This window comes from Bactrocera tryoni, chromosome 2 (genome assembly GCF_016617805.1).
Source record: "Bactrocera tryoni isolate S06 chromosome 2, CSIRO_BtryS06_freeze2, whole genome shotgun sequence".
Lineage (NCBI taxonomy): Eukaryota > Metazoa > Arthropoda > Insecta > Diptera > Tephritidae > Bactrocera > Bactrocera tryoni.
In genome coordinates this window covers 22,277,665-22,302,005 of record NC_052500.1, presented here as the reverse complement: position 1 = coordinate 22,302,005, position 24,341 = coordinate 22,277,665, and the positions used below count along the sequence as shown (strand labels likewise).

General features: G+C 32.9%; 1 protein-coding gene across 7 annotated transcripts in view; it reads left to right on the top strand.

Moving 5' to 3' along the window:
* LOC120767406 (muscle M-line assembly protein unc-89) overlaps nucleotides 1–24,341 on the top strand; it is a 305,856-nt gene that overhangs the window by 152,671 nt on the left and 128,844 nt on the right. For all 7 annotated transcript variants that reach the window (XR_005704690.1, XR_005704691.1, XM_040093448.1 and 4 more), the window contains exon 3: nucleotides 12,554–12,755. Coding sequence is in view for 5 of the 7 variants with exons in the window: in XM_040093448.1 (XP_039949382.1) it covers nucleotides 12,554–12,755 (202 nt within the window). In the remaining 2 variants the exon portion in view is untranslated. The remainder of the gene's footprint in view (nucleotides 1–12,553; nucleotides 12,756–24,341) is intronic.

The window sequence follows — 24,341 nt, the reverse complement described above, 5'->3', positions numbered from 1 at the left end:
GACCTGATTTCGTGTAATGTGTGCGTCTAAAAAACAGATGAAGTAAAGAAAAAAACCGCTTGTGGCATGTGCTATTCAATAGTAATTACTTTCTTTAGCTTGTAACATTTGCTCTCATTTTTTTTTCAGCAGCATAGTTTTTAATTTTTTTTCCTTCATCATACATTTTTATAAAATTTTTTCAACATTATATATCTTTTTTTTGTGAGATTTTTCGAAAATTGCCTCACATCCACATCAAAGTGTTTTCGCTGCTGCTGCTCTGCTACTTGCTGAACAGCACTTCATATTTTCGCATTCGCCCCGAGTGACCGCAGCCATTTTGCTGTTCAAGCAAGTGAAAACAATGGAAAAGGCAAAATCAGAATTTATTTTCTGCTTAAAGTTAATTTTTTCGGTTTATTTCATACCAGCTGTGGTTTTTGAATTGCCACAAGCGCTGAAGGGCAGGCGAGACCGGCGGTAGTCACCTACATCCGTTATGCGCTCCAACAACTACTTATATATGTACTTGTATATATGTAAAAATGTTGATCAGGCTTCATGCACCCACTATTGCACCTTTCATACTTTAACTGCTGTACTGCCTGGTGTCAGCCAACTAGTCGACACACAAGTCCAGCTTATTCTGCTACCTACTTTCACATCCTAGTACTCGGCTGCAGCTGCTGCTGTGTTATTAACTCTTCGCTCGACTGCGCCTAACAACTATTTCTATGTACTCGTTGCCCAAAATGTACGACAAATGAAACGAACGCATTCCTAGTGCATGCAAGTGGTGTTCTGCTCGTTGTGTTGAGCCGATTTATAAAATCTTTTGCTGTGGGCAATTGACTATATTGCACTGCCAACGCTTTGGCTACGAAGCTTGTTTACGAAATTGCGGCGTATAACATTTGGGGATTCGGTAGGTTGCGTTGATTTTTAGCCAATTTTTGTTGTTCTATAGTTTTAATTTAAAAAAGTTATTTGAACTTAATATTTTTTGTAGTTTTTTTTTTTACAAAAGTTCCTTATATGTGACCTGGTCTACGGAAAGGGGGCTTAGGTGTCAAAAAAGGAGAACAATTAATGAGATAACGAGAAACTGACGGAACGAGTTGTTTATTTTTAACAGCTGTTTCCCAGAAAACTAGTTTTCGCACGTTAGCTCCCTTTTCGTAAACCAGGTCACATATGTACATATTTAATATTTATAATTTTCAATTTGACTATGAAATATAGTTTTTAAAATTGTTTTTTTAATTATATGGAACATAAAATTTTTATGCAATTTTTTTTCAATTTTTGTATATTTTTTTTATTCTTAAAATTTTTTTTCGAAATTAAATTATTATTTTTTATTATTATTTCATATTCACAATATAAAATACAATTTTAAAAAAAATTCTTCGTTTTGTTTTTGAAAACATTTTTTTTTCAAACTATTTTTTTTTAATATAATTTTTGGTTCGAAATTTTTTTTATTGTCTTTGAAAATATTTTTTTTTTTCAAAAATATTTATGTTTTTTATTTTTTCAAAAGCATATTTTTTTACTTTCAAAAATTTATTTTTTTTACAAAAACCATACAACTTAATCAATTTTTTAATAATCCTGTTCTTTTTAATAATCTCATTTTACCAATGAAAATTTTACTGCTCCCCAAAAAAAAAAAAAAACACCGAAAAATATCCATCTGCACCTTTTCGCTCACTGGGTTATGTGTGTCGCACGTCCTTTCTACACTACAGCCGTTCGCTTACTGTTGTTTCCTCTCTAGTGAATTTTGCTGATTCCATGTAATATCGTAGCATTGGCGCCATTTTTCGTTTTTTCTTCTCCTTTTTGCCTAAAATTCAACAAATCATCGAAAAACAATGGCAATTCTGTGAATGGGCATTTCTCTGGTTTAACCACTAAAAAGGATTTCTGCAAACAACTGCATTTATAAATTCAAATAACTTGACAAATTTAGTTCACTCAACTTGGCGATAAAAGGCGATGCGGATGCTGAGTTGGAAACTGTGTGGGGGAAAAAAATAAAGTGACGCATTTAATGAAAGCAGCAGCAAAGAAGAGGAAGTGTAGTGGCATTTCTTCTGTTATTTTTGTGATTCTTTCTTCAATAAAGTTTTGGCATTATTTTAAATTGAGTAAGAATTATTAGATAGTGCATTTTTTTCATTTTGGTGTGTGGAAGAATTTTTTTTGAGTTTTTGGTTTTTTAGTTGGTTAGTCAGTTACTGATTGAAGTGCATCACTCAAAATGTGTGGAAAATATGATTTCGAGAGAAAAATTTCGAAGAGATATGGAAAATATGATTGAGCGAAAACTGTTATAGAGTTTCCACTTCTACTTCCTCTTAACGGCAGACCTATCTGTCGATCTTTGCCATCAAATTTCATACCTTTTTGGAAATAAGTTTGCTTAGATTACATATTATTTGTGGGTTACTATTATTTGTTCTGTGTTTTGACCGTAGATATATACTAATTTCTAAAATATTTGCATTTGGATGTTTTCATTCGTCTTGAGTTAGAGTAAAGGCTGCCTTTTCGAATAGAAATTCATGCAGAAGGTTTTTAAGCTGTTTTTTTTTGTAGGGTTTCATGAAGGATTACACAAATCTGAAGTTTGAAATAGTGAATTATGGTTGATGTTAATAGATTTGTTTATATTTTTTTTTTGTTTTTGATAGCGTAAATATTTCGTTTACATCACTTTACCGGTTTATATTAGTTTTAAAAAAGGTCTGTCGTTGAAAACTTTTCTAAAAAAAAGAGGTTATTTACTCGTATAGTTACAAATTATAAACACGAGATGGCTAAACCCTTAAAGAATCAATATACTTTTTCTATGCTATTCTAAGAAAGCTTCATTGTTCATTATATGTATAATGGTTGCACTAAATTCGACGTTGCCTCCGTTGCCTCATGGTTTTTGTGTTCAACACGATTGTTGCTTATACATTTGTAAAGCTGCCATACAAACTTAACGATCAAAATCAATTTATTATGTAGAAAACTTTTTTATTTGACAAGATAGCTTCATGAAACTTAGCCAGGATTATAACCTTAGGCAACCCTATAATATCTGAATAAAGTTTTTAGACCGGACAACTATATCATACAGCTGCCATACAAACTGAACTATTAAAATCAAGTTCTTGTATGAAAAACTTTTTTATTTGACAAGATATCTTCACGAAATGTCGCATAGATTATTGTCTTAAGAAACGGTTCATTTTTTGAAGAAATTGTTCAGATCGGGTCACTATAACATACAGCTGCCATACAAACTAAACAATCGAAATAAAGTTCTTATATGGAGAACTTTGTTATTTGAGAAGACAGCTTCGTGAAACTTAGCCAGCATTATTATCTAGGTCAACGCTACAATACCTGTTGAAATTTTTCGGATCCGATCACTATAGCGTATAGCTGCCATACAAACTGAACACTCAGAATCAATTGTTTGTATAGAAACCTTTTTCATTTGGTGAGATATCTTCACGAAATTTGGCGTGACTCATTGTCTAAAGCAACGCTACAATATGTAAAGAAATTTTGCAGATCGGACCACTATATCATATAGTCGCCATACAAACTGGCCGATCAAAACCAAGTTCATGTTCATGAAACTGTTATAACTTTTTTTCTTAATTTGATTTTATTAGATTATAGTTCCTTGGTACAATTTTAATTACAGAAACGAGTCTGAAATTATTGCTTAATTGAATTTTTTGTAATTTTTCAATAGGAATTTATAATATAATAGTTTGCACAAATTGCTTTATATAATTTTCTCAGCTGACTTACACACACACACCCACAGACAATCACAAGCAAACTAAATTCAGTCTTAACTTATGCATGAAAATTAAATTTAATCTCTTTGTCTGCGTACATGTGTCTTATCTCTGTATGACCATAATTGCTTCGAATACATATGTATAATAGCTACGAAGATGATTATATTACGGCATTAGGCAAACTCGGTCATGCCGGCAATAGTAAATTAACTGATTGTTAGTTAGCATTTTTTATTGTTAGAACATAATTTCCACACATTGACTTCACACGCATTTCATAGGGAGAATAAACTTGACAGCACACACACACACAACTAACATAAAATGCATTTGTGTGTACATGTGTGTGTGCGGATTGTTGACTGTAAGCTTCATGTTTCATGAGACTTCTCGGATTACCAGTGGCTGGCGAAATTTCCAAGCGTAAAGCCTTGACAAGCGAGTGAATTTTCATGCAGTCTGTATATGTGTGTGTATAGTATTTGTGTGTGTGTGTTGCATGTTTATATTGCAATTTAATATGCGCTTATGTATGAATTAATATGTGCATAGTTTTAAAACACTGCTTACTGCATGCTGTGGCAATTATAATGTGAGAATTACGCTCGAATCGAAACAATAGTTGCTCGGTTGCACGAAAATTACACAGCCGACCAACAAAGTCTTATGTCTACGTAAATGCATGTACATGTGTATGTACATACTATGCATCTATTAAACTTTAAGTATTGTTAAAAGCACACATACACACGCATTTTTAAATACATTAATGGAGACACTCGTCGTTGTGGCACGTCGTTGTGTGACAGCCAGTCGCACAGCGCTCGCCGCTTAAAGCATCTGAGTCGAGGGAATTGCGCTTAATTGCATGTTCTGCATATCGCTTTAGCACCACCATACAACAGTGTGCGCAAAACTGCAACTACAACAACAATAATAGCTTAAATAGCATGCGTCTGATTGTTAGTGTTGTTGTTGTTTGTTTTTTCTTTGCTTGTTTGCCGCCAATGTCGTAAAGTATAGATATAGTATATGCATGTGTACATATTTTCTTGCCCATCACTGTCGTTCGCCTGGCTCTTGCTGTTATCATTCGCCAGCCAACTCAAGTCCTTTGGGAGCTCGGCGGCAGCTACTTTTATTTTCCAACTTTATTTTCTCTATTATTTTTGTTGTTACACTCACTTAACTCCCACAGTTGTTGTTGTTTTAGTTTTTGTTGTTTTCGTGGCATCGCCAATTCGCCGTTGTAGGCTCTCATAAGCTTTATAATGGAATTTCAGTCTTAATTACCAACTGTGGAATTTGCTCGTGAGCGCCGCTTGTCAGCAGAATCTACAACAATTACAACAACAACAGCAAGACGCACTCCTGCTCATTGCATGAGAATGCAGCATACAGCATGTCATATGAGCTGCTTTCTTGCATAAGTTCACACATGTTCTTATGCATGCTTGTTCATTTCCATGCACAGCCTTATCAGCCGTCTCACCCCTTCAGCCTCCTGTTTTTCAACACCAACAAATACCGACTTGCCTACTCTTATTCAGTGCAACTGTTAGTGGCAGCAACAAAACCAAGCAATATTCGTTCAGTAAATCCGCTTGTGTGCGTGCGTGTGTCTCATTGAATTTTAATGAAAATTGCTTGTTTACATGACCACCGAATGAGTCTAAATACAATTCTGTGGCTTCAAAAAAGCAAACTTTCTCTAGATTGTGTTGCAAATATAGAATTTGTGCGAAGATTGCGATTTGAGCACTGGCGCCAGACGATTTACTGCGTGAGTGCATTAAATTCTCTCAATTTTGCCAAATATGGTAATTTTTCGTAGAGAAACTCACGCTAATAACAAATTGTTAGAGTTGTTACACTCAAGACACGTTTCTTACAAGAAATTGCTAATTAACTTTAAAAATGGAAGTAATAATACTTTAAACTGATAATACATTAAACAATTTGAAGGTGTGGCAAGGCTTTAATTTTAATTTTTAAAATATGGAAATTTCACGAATATAGTTTTTCATTTATTAAAAAAGTTAAGAAAAATAAAACATATTGAAAGAATACAAAATCTGAACTAAAATCTATAATACCGATACTAAAAAAATTAAATAAATTTAAAAAAAAAGAGTAATCTGAAATAATTAATTGTCTATTTTATAATATTTACCACAATGTTTTTAAATAGCCCCTCTTTACATGTAAAAACTTCCTGAAAAAAATAAGAAGTAAGAAAACAAAACTTACAAAAAAAAATATAAAAAAAATGAAATTAAAAATATATTAAAACCTATTTGAGAACTTACAACTGTAGTCCGAACTTTAGTTAACTGCTTTCTGATACCAAAGAATTAACCAGATGCTCTTAAAACCCAGTTTTTAGCTTTAATAAATCAGTGAAAATTGGCAACATTGCAAAAAAATTAGCAATTAATCTTTAAAACTTCATTAATGTTATTATTAAAAAGTTAAATTAGTAACAAAGCAATCCTTAATAAAATATATGTATATATGTATTTTCACAAAACAGAAAATTAGAAAAAAATTCTATAGTGCGGGCATAAGTTAATGTAACTCACTAAATTAAATACCTGGCGAAGGCAAAAAAATATTTATGTAGAAACTTTTCATAAAAGACTCTATGAAAAGATATATAGAGTTAATTAGGCAACAGTATGGCTTTAGTACATCAGTGAAAATTGGCAACATTGGAAAAAGTTTTTTTATTTAGTTATCTTTTGTATAGCGAGTCCATTTAGCAACAAATGCTTAAAGCTACTTAAATATTATTACTAAAGACTGAAACTTGGTAACACAGCAATCTTTAAAAAAATTAATATTTTCTTTTAAACAAAAAATTAAAAAAATTGGTATAGTACGAACATAGGTTATTGTAACTCACTACGTTTAATACCCTGAGAAGACAAAGAAATCTTTATGTAATCATTTTTTCATAAATAATTCCATTAACAGAGATGCAGGATTAAACTAAATTAGGCAACAGTGCCAAAATGGGTTATAACTTACTTTAAAGCTATATTCTTAACATACTTGTACACATACTTATACAACCTCCACTAATTAATATGTATTTATGTATCAATAATTCGCATAAATGTATAGTATGATAAAAAATTGGCAACGTCACATAAAGAAATAAATTTGCTTGGCTCAAGTGTAGTATACATTTAGGCTCAAACTTAAATAATATAAACATAGCTAAAATTACACTTCACACACGGTTTAAAAATTATTTCTTTTATTTTTAAAGTTTATTTCCATAGTTTCAGAAATTTAGTAATTTCACGAATTTTTTACTACAAAGATAAAATCTATTTGTCTGTATTTGTAAATAAATATAATAATAGACGTAAGAAGCAGAAATAAAATTAATTTTCCGTTTTGTACAACTTAAAAGATGGCCAATTAAAATCATCGAAGTAATACTGGCACCACCATGAGTTAGCATACGGCATGCACTTCAAAGCGATACACAATTTTTCGCCAACCTTCTTTTTATCCAAGCAATACCTTATATATGTATTTTCAGGGCGTTCAGCGCTCATCCATCCAGTTGACGTTGTCAATTACCGTCCCTACTATTAAACTACTACTGCATGTTGCGCTACAGCAGCGTACATTTACGCGCATGCAAATATAATTTTCCAATTTGAAAAGTTTTCCTATTAAATCGCTTTCACTCAGTTGAGAATCACACAAATTGTTGAATGAAATCACTGCGCGTTGCATACTTTAGGGAGTCGTGACCCTAGACGACCAGCCAGTGCAAGTACGCTACGCCTAGCTACATGTACATTGTCTGTTTCGTATCTCCAACCAATGGAAGGCAGCAAATTGGTTAGAAGGGTGACACCCTGCGTTGAGTTGTTGATGCACTTGGCCGACACTTGACTGCTGTGGTTCACTACTTTGGGCGCTTTTGCTGCTTGTCGTCATCGCCGACAGATGATAGCCTTTTGGTCCTTTAACCAGCATGACCCCGGCGATGTAGCGAGTACGCGAGAAGTTGCTTGCATTTTTAAAACATTTTGTCAATTTTGTAGTTGCAACAAAGTTTTTTCACATAAAGTGCGGATGGGTAGCCGGCGCTTTGAGCTGTATCTTCGTGTTATACTTATACTTCGTGTTCGACTTAATTTTCTTCCGTTCTTTCGTTGGCATTTTTCGTCGCGCGTCCACTGCACTGCTTTGACATTGCCAGCTCGCTGTCTTGTTTTTTTCATTTTGCGACATTTTCTCCTTTTGATTGCAACTAAAATGAAAATTTCATAAACACTTACACCCAAAGCGGTCGCAGGGCGAAAAAAGTGCCGACACAGCGCAAAAGTATTTACCCAAAGTTGCGCGTGCCCCAATGTTTCCCAGCGGCAGCAACACCTAAGTGGTGGCTGCCACGGCGCCCACTCTCAGCCGTCGCATTCTGCCAGCGGACGGACTATCAGCCAAATTAGTTTATGAAGATTAATTTGCCTGCTTGTTCATTTACAATTTGCGCGCTCTAATTTTACTTGCTGCTTAATTTTTTGTGCGCTTTCCGGTTGTAGTTAGCTGAAGCGTCAGCTGTCGCAGACATCCTATCGAATAAAGCTTATGCCTCAAAACGCTTCCCCTTCCATTCTTTTAACTTGCTCGGCATCCGACTCACGCTCTTAATTCCCTTTTTTTACTTTATTCAACCTCGTGTCAATGCCATAATCCCAAATGGTTTTTCTGCAAAGCGTGCAATTCACCTCCTCTCGGCTAGTGTTAGCCAATCAATGTGCACCCACTTAGCCAGTTCCAAGCTGCGCCTAGCTTTGCGTATATTCCATAATACTTTTTGCCCGACACGCCAGCTGGCGAAATGACCGAAACGGTGCCAACAAAAGTCGGCACAAGGTGCCTTATCATGCAAAAGTAAGTGGCAAAGGATTTAAATAACTTGGCTTATGCGCTTACAAGTAACTAATCGTAAATTAGCCTTTATGCCGGCAAATGGGTTTAATGTCATTTCAATTGGGTTTTATTGCTTTGCTGCGCTGAGTGTGCTTTATTGAATATTTTCTTTATTAGAGATATGTCGTTGCGTGCTTTTTTCGCATAATAATACGTAAGTAAGCATTGACTTTTTATTGTTATTATATTTTATTGGTGGTAATAAAAGTAGTATTTATGGTACCATGCTTTAAGACGAAATAAACGGTTTTGGCTTTGAGTTGTTGCTCTCATTAGTTTTCTATGTTCATTTATTTGCCATCACAGCCAGTTAATTATTTTTATGATATAAACATATAAATTGAAAATTGGCAACGGTAGCGGCAAAAAATTTATTTCGAAATATATGTTAAAATTCACTGATTTTTGTGTAGAATAAAATGCTTAAAGGCTTTCGAAAACTCGACATCATCTGAATCTCTTTAAATTGCTTCCACGCTTGCATATGTTTTTATCACAAAAGAGCATAAATTAAATTGTAGATAACTTAATGTCGACGTTTTCCGCAGCTTATCAGTTTTATAGCAGACTTTTTTTAAAAATAATATTTGTTAACCTACGACTGTAGTGCAATGAGCTAAGGATTCAAGAATCAACTAAATGGTTCCAAGTCACAGACTTGACTTTATGTATATCAGTGAAAATTGGCAACATCGCAAAAAGCCATTTATCTGAGTCTGTTTTGTGTAGCAAGTTGGTTTTGTCTTGCGGTATTTTTATTGATTTTTTTTTTTATTGAAATTGAAATGAATTTGATGACTCAAGCCCAGCTCTTGACCGATGCTACGGCTGCTACTATGCCGGTCTCTTTCGACCAATTCAGCGATTTTATCGCTATTTTCGACGACAGGCCTTCCGGAACGTGGCGCATCGTTGTGCGGTGGAAATGGAAATGTATCGGGTCCATAAACTGCACAAATTTTATTGGCGGCTTGATATGCATTTTTGCCTTTATCGTAGTAGTACCGTAAAATATGCCGTATTTTTTCTTTATTTTGCTCCATGTTTACGACGCTATAATTCACGAACGACTTAAAAGAAACGTAAATCAATCAAACACGTGTTAGCGCGTGAAATGAACTTTCCAAAAAGATATAGCATGACCCGATGCGACGAATAGAACTAGAACTACGCGCTTTCAGCGCCATCAGTGAAACTTGGCAACAATGCAAAGTGTTATAAAATTAATATTTTCTAAAAACGGTGAGAAAAAATTCTACAGTGTGAGCCTAGGTTGCTGTAATTCACTGAGTTAAATTCCTGCCAAAGTCAAAGCAATAGTTATGTGAACATTGTTTTTCAGAATACTCATTTGAAGAGATAATAGATACTACAATTCATTGAGTCAAATACCTTGCGAAGCAAAACAATATTTATGTAAGTAGCTTTTCATCAAAAAACTCATACGGCGATCCCCTAGGTCGGACTAAATTAGGTAATAGTTTTAAAATATGTATTTTATATATCCATAACAATTTGTATGAAATATCCAGTATAATGTAAAGTTGGCAACGTCGCATAAATAAACAAATTTAATGGGTTCAAATTTAGTATATATTTATGTGCCTATTTCAATAACCAATTGCGCAAAACGTTCTAAATTCAAGCTCCTTTCATAAACTAATATTTTATTTGGCCATCCTATCACTAAATCATGCAGTATTTCAAATACGCACGTGTACATTATTAGCGCCGTAAATAGTAACGTGGAAGCTATCAAACTGCGTCCACAAAACTGACCTTACTCAGTGCCAATAACATTTTTATTAAAATTTCATGAAAGCATACCTCGTTCTATTTATTTATTTTTCCCATTTTTTTTCCTTCTCAGGCAAAGGGTAACTATTTTCTATGCAGCAAATTTCAAAATTTCCACAGTAAACCACTCGACCGACAAATGGGCGATTAGTCATAAAATGAATAAGATACGACAGCTTAATCATGAGCATCGATGCGACTAACCGGGCACCCAATGCATACCCATCGATTTTGTGTGTTTTTTTTTTGTTTTTGCATATTTGCTCTTAAATTCCTAACACGGAGGTGGGCGGCCGAAAGGATTTTTCTCGCAATTTTTTTTGGTCACTTTGTGTGGCTGTCCGCAAACTGCCCTTGCATAAGAGTTATCCCGAAATACTGTAAGCGAAACGCTTGTGCGTGGGTATGGCCTTGAGCGAATATGTGTGCGCATGAAACAGGAAATAAATGTGGAATTTACTTTAAACAGGCGATTGACCACAAACACTTTTGCTTTATTATTTCTCCGAATACTCTTTTATTTCAGAAGGGAAAACACATCTCTATCATGGTAAAATTCGATCCACTCACATATCGTCCGCTGGCGGCTGTATATGCGTAGTGATTTGTATCTAAAACAAGCATTTTCCTAGCGGAAACGCACCGAGGCATATTTTTATAATAAAATTGTGTGCGTTTGGGTTTGAAACATGCAGTGTACTTCGTTGGCGATCATCTCTGCTTACATACAGTTCATGCCTTGTAGCGCTGCCATCAGGTGATTTGGGTCGCTGGTGCTTCTTTGTGACTCTTAATGTTTCTGCTTGTGTTTTTGTTATTTTTCCCATTGGTATTGGTTTTATTTGGTTTTTCTTTTTAACCAACCAAATATTTTTTCACACTGCTTCCTTTCACAGGCATTTCCGCTTCAAACAGTAAAAATTCCTTTTGCATATATTTAGACACCTTTTTGCCATAGCTGCGCTGTCCGCCGCTCTGACACTGTTTATGTGTGTGATGAATTGAATAATTGGAAATTTTCGCAATTGTTGTGTCCTTGGACCTTTTTCGTTTCATCCAGCCATTCTCGTCCATCGTAGTAGAAACCTTTATTTTGTATCAGTGTTCTAAAAATTTCCAATTCAAACTGCATCAATTTGGGTTCGGTTTCCGAAATTTCTCTTCGACTGACGATTTTATTCACGCCTCGTTCAAGCTCTTTTTGTTATTGTAATAAATAAAATGATTTGTCGGATTTGTTAGGAAATACATGGTAAAACGTAGTGATTATTCTCCCGATTGCGCAAGGCGTGTGGGGTCAAAACGGATAAACGGATAATTTTGCCAGAGATTTGTTAGCAATCAAAAGGCGTAGATAACATTTCATGAACTCATTTATTTGACACGGCGAGTGTGCTTACATGAATTATGTATATGCAGTGTATACAATGGTTAATGTGTCCAAATTATATTTATTTGTTTGAGCGGCCTACAAACTGATTTACATATTTTTTGAGGTTTTTTTTTTATTTTTTTTCGGTACGTTTTCAGTGCTCTGTTGCTTATGACTTTGGTTTTATATTGTGTTGAAAGTGTGCGCGCAATATTTTTACTTATAAGAGTTTAGTATTTCAATGTTAAGATGTTAAAGCATATTAGTTGAATAATGCGAGATTACCAACTAAAAATGGCGGAAATTTTTGCTCCAGTAATTTTGTGCTTTTTATTACAGGTAGTAGATATGAAAAAGTCAATAGTTAGCCTAAATGTAAGCAACAATTTTTAATAATTTTTTTAATATTGGAAACATGTGAAAAAGGCTATATTGATGCTGCCCTAAATGTATGCAACAATTTAATATTGAAAAAATGATGCCTACAATTAGGCTGAAGCTTTATAAAGCTGCTGAATTGAATTTTGTTTTTTTTTTTGTTTGAAATGCAACTAAAATTTATTTTTAATCCATTCTCAATGTCTCCTTTAGTAACTTTCTAAAACGTTATATACATTTTTTCTGCTTCCAGGACTCACATTATCCACACTAACCTCCTCACAGGCAGACGAATCGCTCGATACGCGAGAAAATGCCGATCTGACATTGAAATGTCGCTTCACAGATCATTACGATGCCAATGATTTCACATTCTATTGGGCGCGTTGGACCGCCAATCCCGCGCAATTCGATAACGTGGCCATACATGATGTCTCGCTGAACTCGGGCTACAAGTGAGTAAAATTAAGAGATTTATTTAAAAAAATTTAGGAAATTGTTTTTAAAAAAATTAGAAAATTTAAATTTAAAAAATTTAAAAAATTTAGAAAATTTATTTTTAAAAAAATTTAGGAAATTTTTTTTTAAATTAAAAAAAAAATTTAAAAATATAGAAAATCTATTTTAAAAATTTAAAAATTGTTTTTTAAAAATTTAGAAAATTTAAAATTAAAAATTTAGAAAATCTATTTTAAAAATTTAGAAATTGTTTTTAAAAATTAAAAAAATGAAATTTAAAAAGTTTAGAAAATTTATGTTTAAAATTTATTGTTTTTAAAAAATTTAGAAAATTTATTTTTAAAACTTTAGAAAATTGTTTTTTTTAGAAAATTAAATTTTTTTTAATTTTGATAATTATTTTTTAAAAAATTTAGAAAATTTATTTTAAAAAATTTAGAAAATTTTTATTTTTAAACCATGCGAGTAGTTTTTAATTTTTTCTTCAACAATGCAAAAAATTTATAATTTTTTTAAACATCTAGTCCTCTTTTATTATTAATTTTTTTTATATTTTAAATTTTTTTGTTTCTATCTTTAAACTTGTCTTCGCTTATTAAACTTCTTTATTGAACTCCATATTTATGTCTTAAGTCTTCAAACTCAAATTAAATTTCAACCACATCTTTCTACATTCTCCACAATATATTTTAAATATCATGTCTTTCACTTAACAAGCAGTTTTCACCATCGTCTACTTTCCAATTTAGCTAAGTTGTGCGCACAGCACAGCATGCCAATCTAATAAAATGGCATGAGCCAGCGAAAAATATTATAATTTGCACGTTCATTTGTTATTTTAATTAAATGTGCACGCGAAACAGCATGCGATTGGCGAAAACAATAGCAACAGCGGCATAGTTAGAATAGTGGCAATACCAAGGAAGTGGCAATATTCACACGCTGATTCTCCGAGTGAAGCCAACCAACTAATACTTAAGTACTCACACATTTTCACATTCGTTTGAATTCGAACAATGAAAGCGCCGAGTCCTCAGCGAGCACACTTCCACACGCAATCCATATTTTTGCAGCTTCTTTCTTACTTCCTTTCTTTACTACTGGGTATAGCGTCAACCGTCTTCACTCTACATAAAGAGTGCTCCTACTTCTGCCACTCCGTATAACTGCTCATTCACTCACTACTACTCTACTCGCTCCAATACTCATTATATTCAACACTTCTCTAACTTATTTCAACTCACTTAGGGGTCAACGTGGCGTATACGTAACGTAAAACTTGCGCTTTGCTTTCAGTAACCTGAACTTGTGCCACCGCCGTCATATGCTTGGCGGATACGCACACACGCACACACACATATTATGTTTCTAATTAAAATCAAGTCTTGACTTAATCTCAATTTCACACTAAATGCTAAAGAGATACAATGCTAACGGTTTTCGGTGTTGCTCTGGCGTCGAGCAGCCATAATTCACAACTGTCATTAGGCTCGCGCATTTTGCATTTATACACACGTGCTTGTGTTGTTCTTTATATTGTATATATATATACTTGTATGTGTATGCGTGTGCGGCGTACTTGTGCATAATTTATGTGAATGGAGGCGCTGACAGCGACTTTGTTGCGCCTGAAGTGGGCTGCCTTGCCACAAGTTAAGTGACACTTGCGTTTCTTGCTTTTTTGCACGAAGTTTCTTTCGTTGCTTGTTAATTGCCATATTCATTTTGTCTCCACAAGATTGTATGAAGTTTAATTGCACTAGACTTTTCTAAAGGTATTTAAGAGATAATGTGTTTGTGTGTGTTGCGGTGTTGTGTGTGTCTGTTTTAAACGAAATTAGATGCGCATAAAGGCCAACAAAGCAGCTGTGGTGCTAAAGAAAGTGAAAAATAATATTTTTCTGTAATTAATCTTAACTATTTACTTTAAAATATTTAATAACATTAATTAATTTTTTAATAGAGTTGCCACTTATTTAAAAAAAAATTTACTCAACATGTGTCTTATAATCATAAAATGCTATCATGCAAAAATAATTAATTTAAAATTAATTAAATTAAATTTAAGGTTGCCAGCTTATTCAAAACTAGTGAAAATTTTTAAGCGAAAATGAAAAAAAAATGTTTTACTGCAACTATTTAATTTTAAAAAGGTTTTATGTAGATGCGTTATATTTTTTAATAGAGTTGCCAGTTGTTTAAAAAAATGGTTTCGCCATGTGTCTTATAATCATAAAATGCTATAAGATCAAAAATGTTTTATTTAAATTTATTTATTATATTAATCAAGGTTACCACCTTTAACGAAAGTGTACTGTGACAACTAAAATTTATGAAAGTTGCCAACATTTTTTGGTAGACTAAAGCCTAGTGTTTTCAAATATTTGAAAAAATAAAGTTTGCTAAAATATATATGAGAGAAGCTTTCAAAAGGGCTAGAAGAGCGTTAATCGTTAGAAACTAAACTCGTTTTTGCAACAATTCCCATCAATTTTGCTTTTTAAGCTAGTTTTATTAAATAAAAACTGTAGAATATTTAATTCAAAAATAAAAAAAAATACACTTAACTTATACATAGTTAAGAATAATTTAAATTATCGTTGCCATCTACAAATCCTCAATAATATTCTTGTGATTTTTAAATCTGTTATCTTAATAGGTGACTCGTTCAAAAAACACATTCCTGTGCTTGAAAGTGGAACTGCGGAATAACCAGTGTTGCCACTTTCAAAAAAATTACATATTTTTTCAACTTCACTAACTTCTATTTGAGAATAATTTCCATTAGCGTTTTCACCTTTCTACAAACCGTCAATATATTTTTTTTTTTGATTTTTAGAATCAGTATTGCCTTATATGTAGGTGACTTGTTTAAGTAAACACATGCCTGTCGATGAAAACGGAAGTGCGAAAAACCAGTGTTGCCACTTACAAAAAAAATTGCACATTTTTAAATTTCTGTTATTTTTTCTAAAAATGCGTAAAAATCATTAACATCAATTTGAGAATAATTTCCATTAGCGTTGCCACCTTTCCACAAACCTTCAATAAATTGTTTGTACTTTTTAAAATCCGTATTGCTTTTTAAGAAACTTGTTCAAAAAAACACATGCCTGCGTTTGAAAGCGAAGGTTTGGAGAACCAGTGTTGCCACTTACAAAAAATTTAATCTTTTTCAGATTCTTTTATTTTTTTCTAAAAATGCGGGAAAAAATTACTAATGTTAATTTGATAATAATTTCCATTGGTGTTGCCACCTTTCTATAATGCTTCAATAATTTTTTTTTGTTAAAAACACATGCTGCCGCTCTGCGTAAATGTGGAAAAACTGCGTTGCCATCTAAAAAAATTACACATTTGTTAATTTCTTTAATTTTTTTTTAATTTGAGAAATGAGGGGGTGCCATTTATGAAATATAATTTTCTTTAACAATTATCTGATATACAAAAAATTTCCAAAAAATAGTAATAACAGTAAAATTTGAAATGTAATAAAAATACATTCTGGTCTCAACCGAACACAGCTGTATTCTTACGTCTCTATTTAAAAAAAGTTCTAAGCACTTCGCTTCTTTTTTGCGTTTTTGCTGGCATTGAAGTTTATTCAAGTTCTTGCCACTCGAAACTAAATGAACGCGCATTATTTTTCATTTCGAGTCGCGAAGCTCAGCGCTATCCAAGTCGCGCTAAATGTCTCAGCCACCACTACTGGCTGCTTGTGCTCACGGTGGCATTTTGTATTTCTTCTTTACTGCGTTTCACGGTTCTTCGCTTATATTTTTTATATGAAAGAATAAAACTGATTAACCCCAGCTGGAGTATGAGTTCAGCGCTTGAAGAGTGCTTATTAACCAACAAAATGGAAATGGAAAAGAGTTATGCCAAATTAAAAGCGATACTCACACATATATACAATTATATGTATATATGAATGGCCTAAGCCGTTGAAAGATAAAAACAGGCATAAACATGTTTATTATGAAGCATAAAATTAAAAAATATTTTTTTCGCCACTCGACACTGGAATTTGCTCATTTTATCAATTCCTTTATGGTGAATAAACTCGCCTGTAAAATGCGCTTGTAAACAAAATAAACACATGCAATGAAAGGCAATGAAACGTAATGAGCAGCAGCAAGGCTTTGACAGAAAATGAATGCGAATAAAAAAATTAAAAAAAGAAGAATTTTCAACAAGCAAACAATGCGCGCTGCAAAAGCCTACACACAACACAAAATGACAGCATAAATCCGTCGCTTGAATGGCAGACAGACGCAGCTTACTGCCTGCCTACTGTTGTCAGCATTAGCAGCATTGTTTTTGCAGTCGCTGTTACTGTTGGCTTGCCGCTTGTACGCTGTCAGGCCTAAAGGCTAATATCTCGTTTAACATTTCATTATGGCAATGGCGATTGTGAATAGCGAGCGACAGTAAACAACGCGCTGGCAAAATAACTGCGACAGCAACAACACCAACAACTACGACGAGCACAAAAGCAATCACAATAACAACTGCCGAGTGGAAAACTGGCGAAACACTGCAAACAAAGCGTACATAAGTGGAAAGCGCAAAACAAAAAATAGAGAAAAAAAAACACAAAATGAAAATAAAAGTCAACAACACATTTCAACAACTCTACTTCTTGCGTCCACACCGTGAAGTGCGCGCTGAACGTACCCGACATTTAATCGTAATCATGAACATGACGAGCTAAACGCGCTGCCCCAGCACCCGCGACAGCTCGATAAGTATGAGTCTATTGCGTTTGCGCCACGCTTGATGGCCGCGTAAACAGCAGCTGGCACTGCCATGGCATAGAGTAGCTGCTGCAGCCGTAGATATTGCGCATAAATGACAGCGCGGCGACAGCTGCTACTGCATTGAGATACTTCCGTAGCGCGGCGTTCAGCGCCACCGCCTACTCAATTCGCCACTACAGCTTTGCCAATTCGCTGTTGAGCCATACTTTAGCTGGGTTTTGCAACAACGTCGACCACTTGTGTTTCGCAAGCACAAAATTGTCGTGTCCTTGTGCGCGCCCCTTTTGTTTCGCGGTTCATGGCGGCCTCTTTGCATTTGCTCAATTTGCAAGGCAACGCGACCACTTCGCATCCAGCAACAGAAATATAATGAAATGCTGCAGAAAAAGTATTTTAATAATCGTAATAATCATAATAAAAGTGCGACGTAAAGTAGCAATAGAAGTGGAAAATAATAGTCGACTTTTAGGCGGTGAGCTAGCAGTAGATACTTGGAAACTCCTGAAAGCAGACAAGCAGCTGCTTGCCTAGCGCGTCGACATAAGCTGTTTAGTGGCGAAAATGTCTTCACCTTTTATGTTTTATTCGCAATTGTTCATTAGAGGTATCATGTTTTTATTGTGATGGTGACCTGAAGTGAAGAGTTGACAGCTCGACTGTGTGTGCGATATATGTCCTTCAATTTCACAAGTCTGGTGAGATAGCTAAGATATTTAATTTGCGTGCGTTTCTCTGTATGAAGATGTGTTGTCAAGTCGTTCTTATAAAAAAACGCGCCGAAAAGTAGGCAACGCTATATTATTTAAAAGAAAAAACAAACTATATTCATGTTGTTTCTGAATTAGATACCTCAGTTTATGTAGTGCTTTTATTTTTTCATTAAAGATAAAATTGTAATTTCACCTGATAATTGTTCTTTTACCCATTTCTAATATTCAACATCAGCCTAAAGATAGGCAAAGCTTTTTTATAATCTGATCAGGCTATATTAAGCTTGACACGATGTTTGTAATAATCAAAAGGAAACGTCAGAGACTCTAAAAAGTTTATAAATTAAAGATCAGCATGACTGGTTGAGTCGGTTTAGCCTTATCCATCTGTCCGTCTGCCTGTATATATGAGAAAGAATACATTAGTTTCTCAGATATCGATCTGAAATTTCACACCTGCCCTTTTCTCACCACAGAGGTGCTCATTTGTCGGAGAGGCCGATATCGGACAACTATAGCATATAGCTAAATAAATTTGGCATACAACATTGCCTAAGACAATAGCGTAATACCCGAAGAAATTGTTAAGCTCGTGTTAGTATCCCATACAGCTGCCTTACAAACTGAACGATCGGAACAAAACGCTTTTATGGAAAACTTTTTCATTTGACGTGATATCCTCTCGAAATTCGGTATGGGTTACCGTGTAATCTCTGAAGAAAGTGTTCAGATTGGGTAACTGTAGCATACAGCTTCCATACAAACTGAATGATCAAAACAAGTTATTGTATGGAAAGCTTTTTTATATGACGAGAAGTCTGTTCAAAATTTGGCGGAGCTTATTTTCCAAGGCAACTACCCCATAAAAGTTCTTGTAAGGAACTTTTTTTTTTGTTCTTGTGAAGGGTTTTATAGCCTGGATACCACCGAAAATATGTATAAAATTTTGAACCCGAAAAAGTTGTATCAACAAGGCTTTAGTTTCTTTAAGACTTTGCATGGGAGAAAACTCGTTTTTCGCATAACAGGATATGAAATTTTCAATCTATTTGCCATTATTTCTGACTTTTATTAACCTTCTATATCTGAGGTGAGGCTTAATTTAATATATTTCAGTTTTCCTTTGTCCTCTTATCACAAATATCAGCACGGAAAAGGTCTAGGCATATCTTATAAAAAGACGAGTAGCTTACTTTTGTGAAAAAATTGTTGTTGTTGGCAAATTTTATACCAAGAACTAGTTTAATTTATATTTTTCTGTATATTCTGTTTTACATCTACTAGTATTTTTGCTAAAAAAAATGATATTGCTGCTAGTTTTTCGAAGAAATTTCACTTTACGTAAACCGCTTCTCCTTGGCGTACCACCAAATTTATAAAAGGCGTGCTTGTCTTTCAACACGCTTGCTACGTTCAGCACATTATTCACTAATACTATTATGGAAATACTTGTTTACATATTCACTTTTATTTGCGAACATTATAAATTTAACGCAGTCTTATGCGAGCGACATGGCGTATACGTAACATTTTGTTTCAATAGCGACACACACACATCACATTGAGTTGCCTTATACTGTGAGCAATTGTAGTCACAAAGCAGCAGCTTGAACCAGAAAGCAAAAACAAAAAGAAAAAAATACAAAAAGTACGCAATAACAACAACAAAAGACGCAACGAACGCTATCAAGTGGAGCAATTGACTCTGAGTAGCGAAAAAGATAACAACAAATATTAACAAGTACCTATATATATTCTGTATATGCTGTATTATGTATGATATATTATGCATGCTATATAGATACATCAAAATTGTGATTGAAACAAATACGCTGCAAGGAGATTGTAAGCGAAAGCGCTGCAACCAAAAGATTTGTCAACAAAAAAGTTAAAAAATTGCAAAAAATATAGCAGCTACACTCCTACCGCGCTTGCATTTTGCATATGTATATACATACTTAAAAGTATTAGTAGTAGAAAAAGCAAAAGGAAGTAGCTGTAGTGTATACCTCACAACTTAACGGCAGCATAAAAGTAAAAATATTAAAAAACACTAAAAAAACATATAAAAAATATAGCGAAAAGGAGTGCATTGCGCCAGAAGCGCATAAAGGCGTCCTTGAAGCGAAAGCTGTGGCAGCGCTGCCGGCGTTGGCGTTGCGAAGGAACAATAGCAACATTAGAGTGCGCTGTTGCTTTGGGAGTTGGGTGCATTGTTGCAAAGCGCTAACTGACAACGCAGACGAGCAAGAAGCAGTTAAAAATGTATACCTTTGTATAAAATATATATATGTGTGTGTGTGCGTGTCGCTGTCATCCGCAGGCATTGCACAGGATCGCTGCATCTGAGCTAGGGACGTTAGTAAGAGCTATTGAGGGAATTCTGTAATATAAACGCAGTTAAATGAGCAGTTCGCACTTGAAAACATGCTGTTACCTAGCTACGCTCTACGCTGCAGCAGGAGTATTAGTAAATCAGCGTTCTTCATATATGTATGTGTATATTTGCGGTTCCGTGCACCTACACGCCTGACTAAATTGCACAAAAGCAGGATTACTTTCATTTATCTACCCTTGACTATGACAGAGCGCACTGGAACGGTTTGAGTAACATTTTTGTTATTGTTTTTATGTTTTTCGTTTTACTTTGATTTGTGTTCCGCTTTATTTTTTTTTTCTTATATTTAGTGTTTGCATGTAAGTATACCAAATACCTTTTGCCTTTGTTTTCTCTGGTTGTGGTTCTACGTTCAGTCGCTACAAGTCTTTACGCTTATGTTCCGGTGCAACGGCGTGAAAACTTATGCACGTAGCAACAGTTGGGCGCGATTGGGTTTAGTATTTATTTTCCTTTAATATGGCAGCGCTGTTTATGACATTTAAAGCCACAAGTTCCAGGAATTTTTAATGAGTCGAAGTTCGAAGAAGATAGTAAACATGTAATAGTTTTTGCATGAGGTTCGTTAAATGAAAGGAGTAAGAAGTAATAATAAAAAAAGCTCAAAATCTTTTTGAAAAACAATATTGATTTACCTGTAATTATTTGTTTAAGAAATTGCTGATTTTAAACTCATTTTAGATATTTACTTATGTTTGTATGCGCGTTTTATTACTTTTTTATAATATTTCACACTTTTTTTTTGTTTTTGTATCCGGTTCAGGATTTTAAATATTTTAGTCTTTATCAATTTTTACATATTTTATTATTATTATAGCATATTCAACTAAATATATTTTTGTTTCTTATTTTTTTCTTAATTCCGCTAAAAGTGCTATTACGCGGTCATCAGTTTTTTTATACTCTATGTTTTAATTTCTTTATTTGTTAGAACTTTTTTTATATTTTTTTATACTTTTTTGTTTTTTTTTATATTTATTTATTATTTTTTAAGTTTTTATACTTTTATATATTTTTCTTTTGTAATAATATTTTATTTTTTATATCTTTTTTAAACGTTTTTAATTTTTTTAAATTTTATATAATTTTTTTCATTTCTTTATTTCAATAATTTACAAAAGAAAATATTTCTTTATAAATAAATAAATTATTAATTAATTTTAATTATAAACAGTCATATTTTTTGTTAATTCTTTGTTTAAATTTTTTTATTTCTTGGAACTTTTTTTTATTTATTTTTGTTTTAACTTTTGTTGTTTATTTTTTTATTAAACATTTTTTTGGACTTTTTTTCTAATATCTTTATTTCTATATTTTTTTAATATGTCTTTTAATTTTTTTTTAATTTTTTTTTCAATAAAAAAAAATATTTATTTTTTATAAAGAAATTAAAAGTTTATTTGTTAAAATTTTTTTAATTTGTTAATTTTTTTATATTTTAGTATAAATATATTTTTTTCTTTAACTTTTTCATTCCGCCACAAGTAGTCATAACGATCATTTATAACTTTTTTATTATTTTTTTCTAATATTTTTATTTCTATATTTTTTTATTTCTAATAATTACAAAAAATGTTTTTTGTAAAGAAATTAAAACTTTATTTTATAGATTATTTTTTGTTTTAATTCGTTCTTTTTTTAATTTTTAGTATCATTGTATTTTTGTTCTTGTGCTTTAGCTTTTTTCATTCCACCACAAGTATAATTAAGCGGTCATCATTTCTTAATTTTTTATATTTGTTTTTAATAAAATAATTATTATACTTTTAAATTTTTTTTGTATTTTTTTCAAATATTTTTATTTTGTTAACCTTTTTTATTATTAAAATAATGAGTATAATTTTAATTTTTTTGTATTTTGTTTTTAATATTTTTATTTTTTTTACATTTTTAATTTTTTTTAAGCTTTTAAATCTTTTTTTTTTATTTTTTTAAGCTTTAAAATCTTTTTCCTTTTTTTATTAATAATTTTTTTTTTGTACTTTTTTAATTTCAATATAAAAAAATTGTTCATAATTTTGTACAGTAATTTCTGTTTTCTTTTTTCGTCTCATAAGTTTTGGAATTTTATTTATTTTTTATTTTAAGTTAATTATGTAATTTTTTTATATTTGTTTTTTTCTTTATAATGCTAAGTAATACCATAGTTCCACAACTTCCAGCAACATCTTACCTAAAAACACTAAACTGAAATACAAAATTTAAATAACAAATAGAAATTAGTATTTTCTGCATCTTAAAACTTACCAGCTCGTTAGCTAAGCCCCAACAGGAGTGCTAGAGCCGAGCGCCTTACAATTGCAACACAAGCGCCAACAAATGCACCACTTTATTGCCTTTCATTGTGTGTTAAGTTTACATATTGGCTGCCATTATTAGTTTTCCTATGCATACTTTTGTTGTTGCTGTTGTGAGCCGCACATGCATTTACAAAACAACTGCATTGTAAAGCTTGCTGGTATTGCAACTCTACTCTTATGAGTTGAGTTTATTTGGCAAGCACAATTGAAAATTCTGTAGCATTTCTTTCAATTATATCTAGTATGAATCTCACAGATATATTGTGAATAATATAAATAATGAAATAGTGAATGCTGTTTCTAAACCTACTTCAACTACGTAATCTTATGCAAGTGAAGAGCTTTCTTCACAATTTTTCATGCGTACATAATTGCATGCCACAAATATGCTTTTGTTCTTCAAACTTTACATAAGCTGAGATTTTATCTGAATTTGTAAGTAAATAAGGGCGCTCTTTTGTCGAGACTGAAACAATTCACTAAAATAATTATTAAGCGTGTTCACGTTACTATATTTTTGCCAGAATTTAATGGTTATAGATTATTTCTTAAATTTATTTGTCATTTGGTGTGAGATTTTACTAATTTTGTAATGTAAAAAAATCATTATATCTACATTTGTCTCCTTCAGCGCATTTGATTTCCATTTTCTTACGCTATAGCTGTCTCGTTCTTACCAATAAACTACTAGTACCCTCAAATTGTAAAGCTTTCTTCCTCAACACTCACTCTTACTCACTTTTCGAGTTCTTCATTAGACTATAGCTCTCACTTCTCAGTACGATATCTGTTTGGCCCTGCATTTTTTGCCCTCTCATCTGCTTTATTTTCTTTACGTATTTTCTCCCACATGCAACTTGTAAACATTTTGCAAATGCCACAATTTCCGCACAAGCCAAAGTTTATAACTCAACAACAATAAGAAATCTGAAAATTTGCAACCGCAGACCTACCTCCTCGCGTCACACAACATTTCTCAATTTCCCAAGCAACCAACTATATTCATAAACAATCAAAAAATAAGTTTTCATGCTAAAATCAATTTATGTTCTTTTGAGCAAACACTTATTTATTTACCATATGCTTAGAAAAACATTTTAAATGAATATACAACATTGATCAAAGCACTCCAAACGGTAGTTAAAACATTTGTTTAGACGAGTGTTCACAGCTGAGCATGCTTGTACTATTTGTGCAACGCAGAGTAGGAATGACAGAGAGCGAGCGAGTGTGAGCTAGACAAAAGCCAACAGTATTTAACTTCCACACCATTGACTTATGACTTAAGTAAACTTATAAATTGTACCAGGAAATTACAAAATTTGTGCAGCATACACAAACGCACATATGTATTATACACACAAAATCCGAAGACTCTTCGGCATGCGTAGACAAATATTTGCGGTTACCTGTC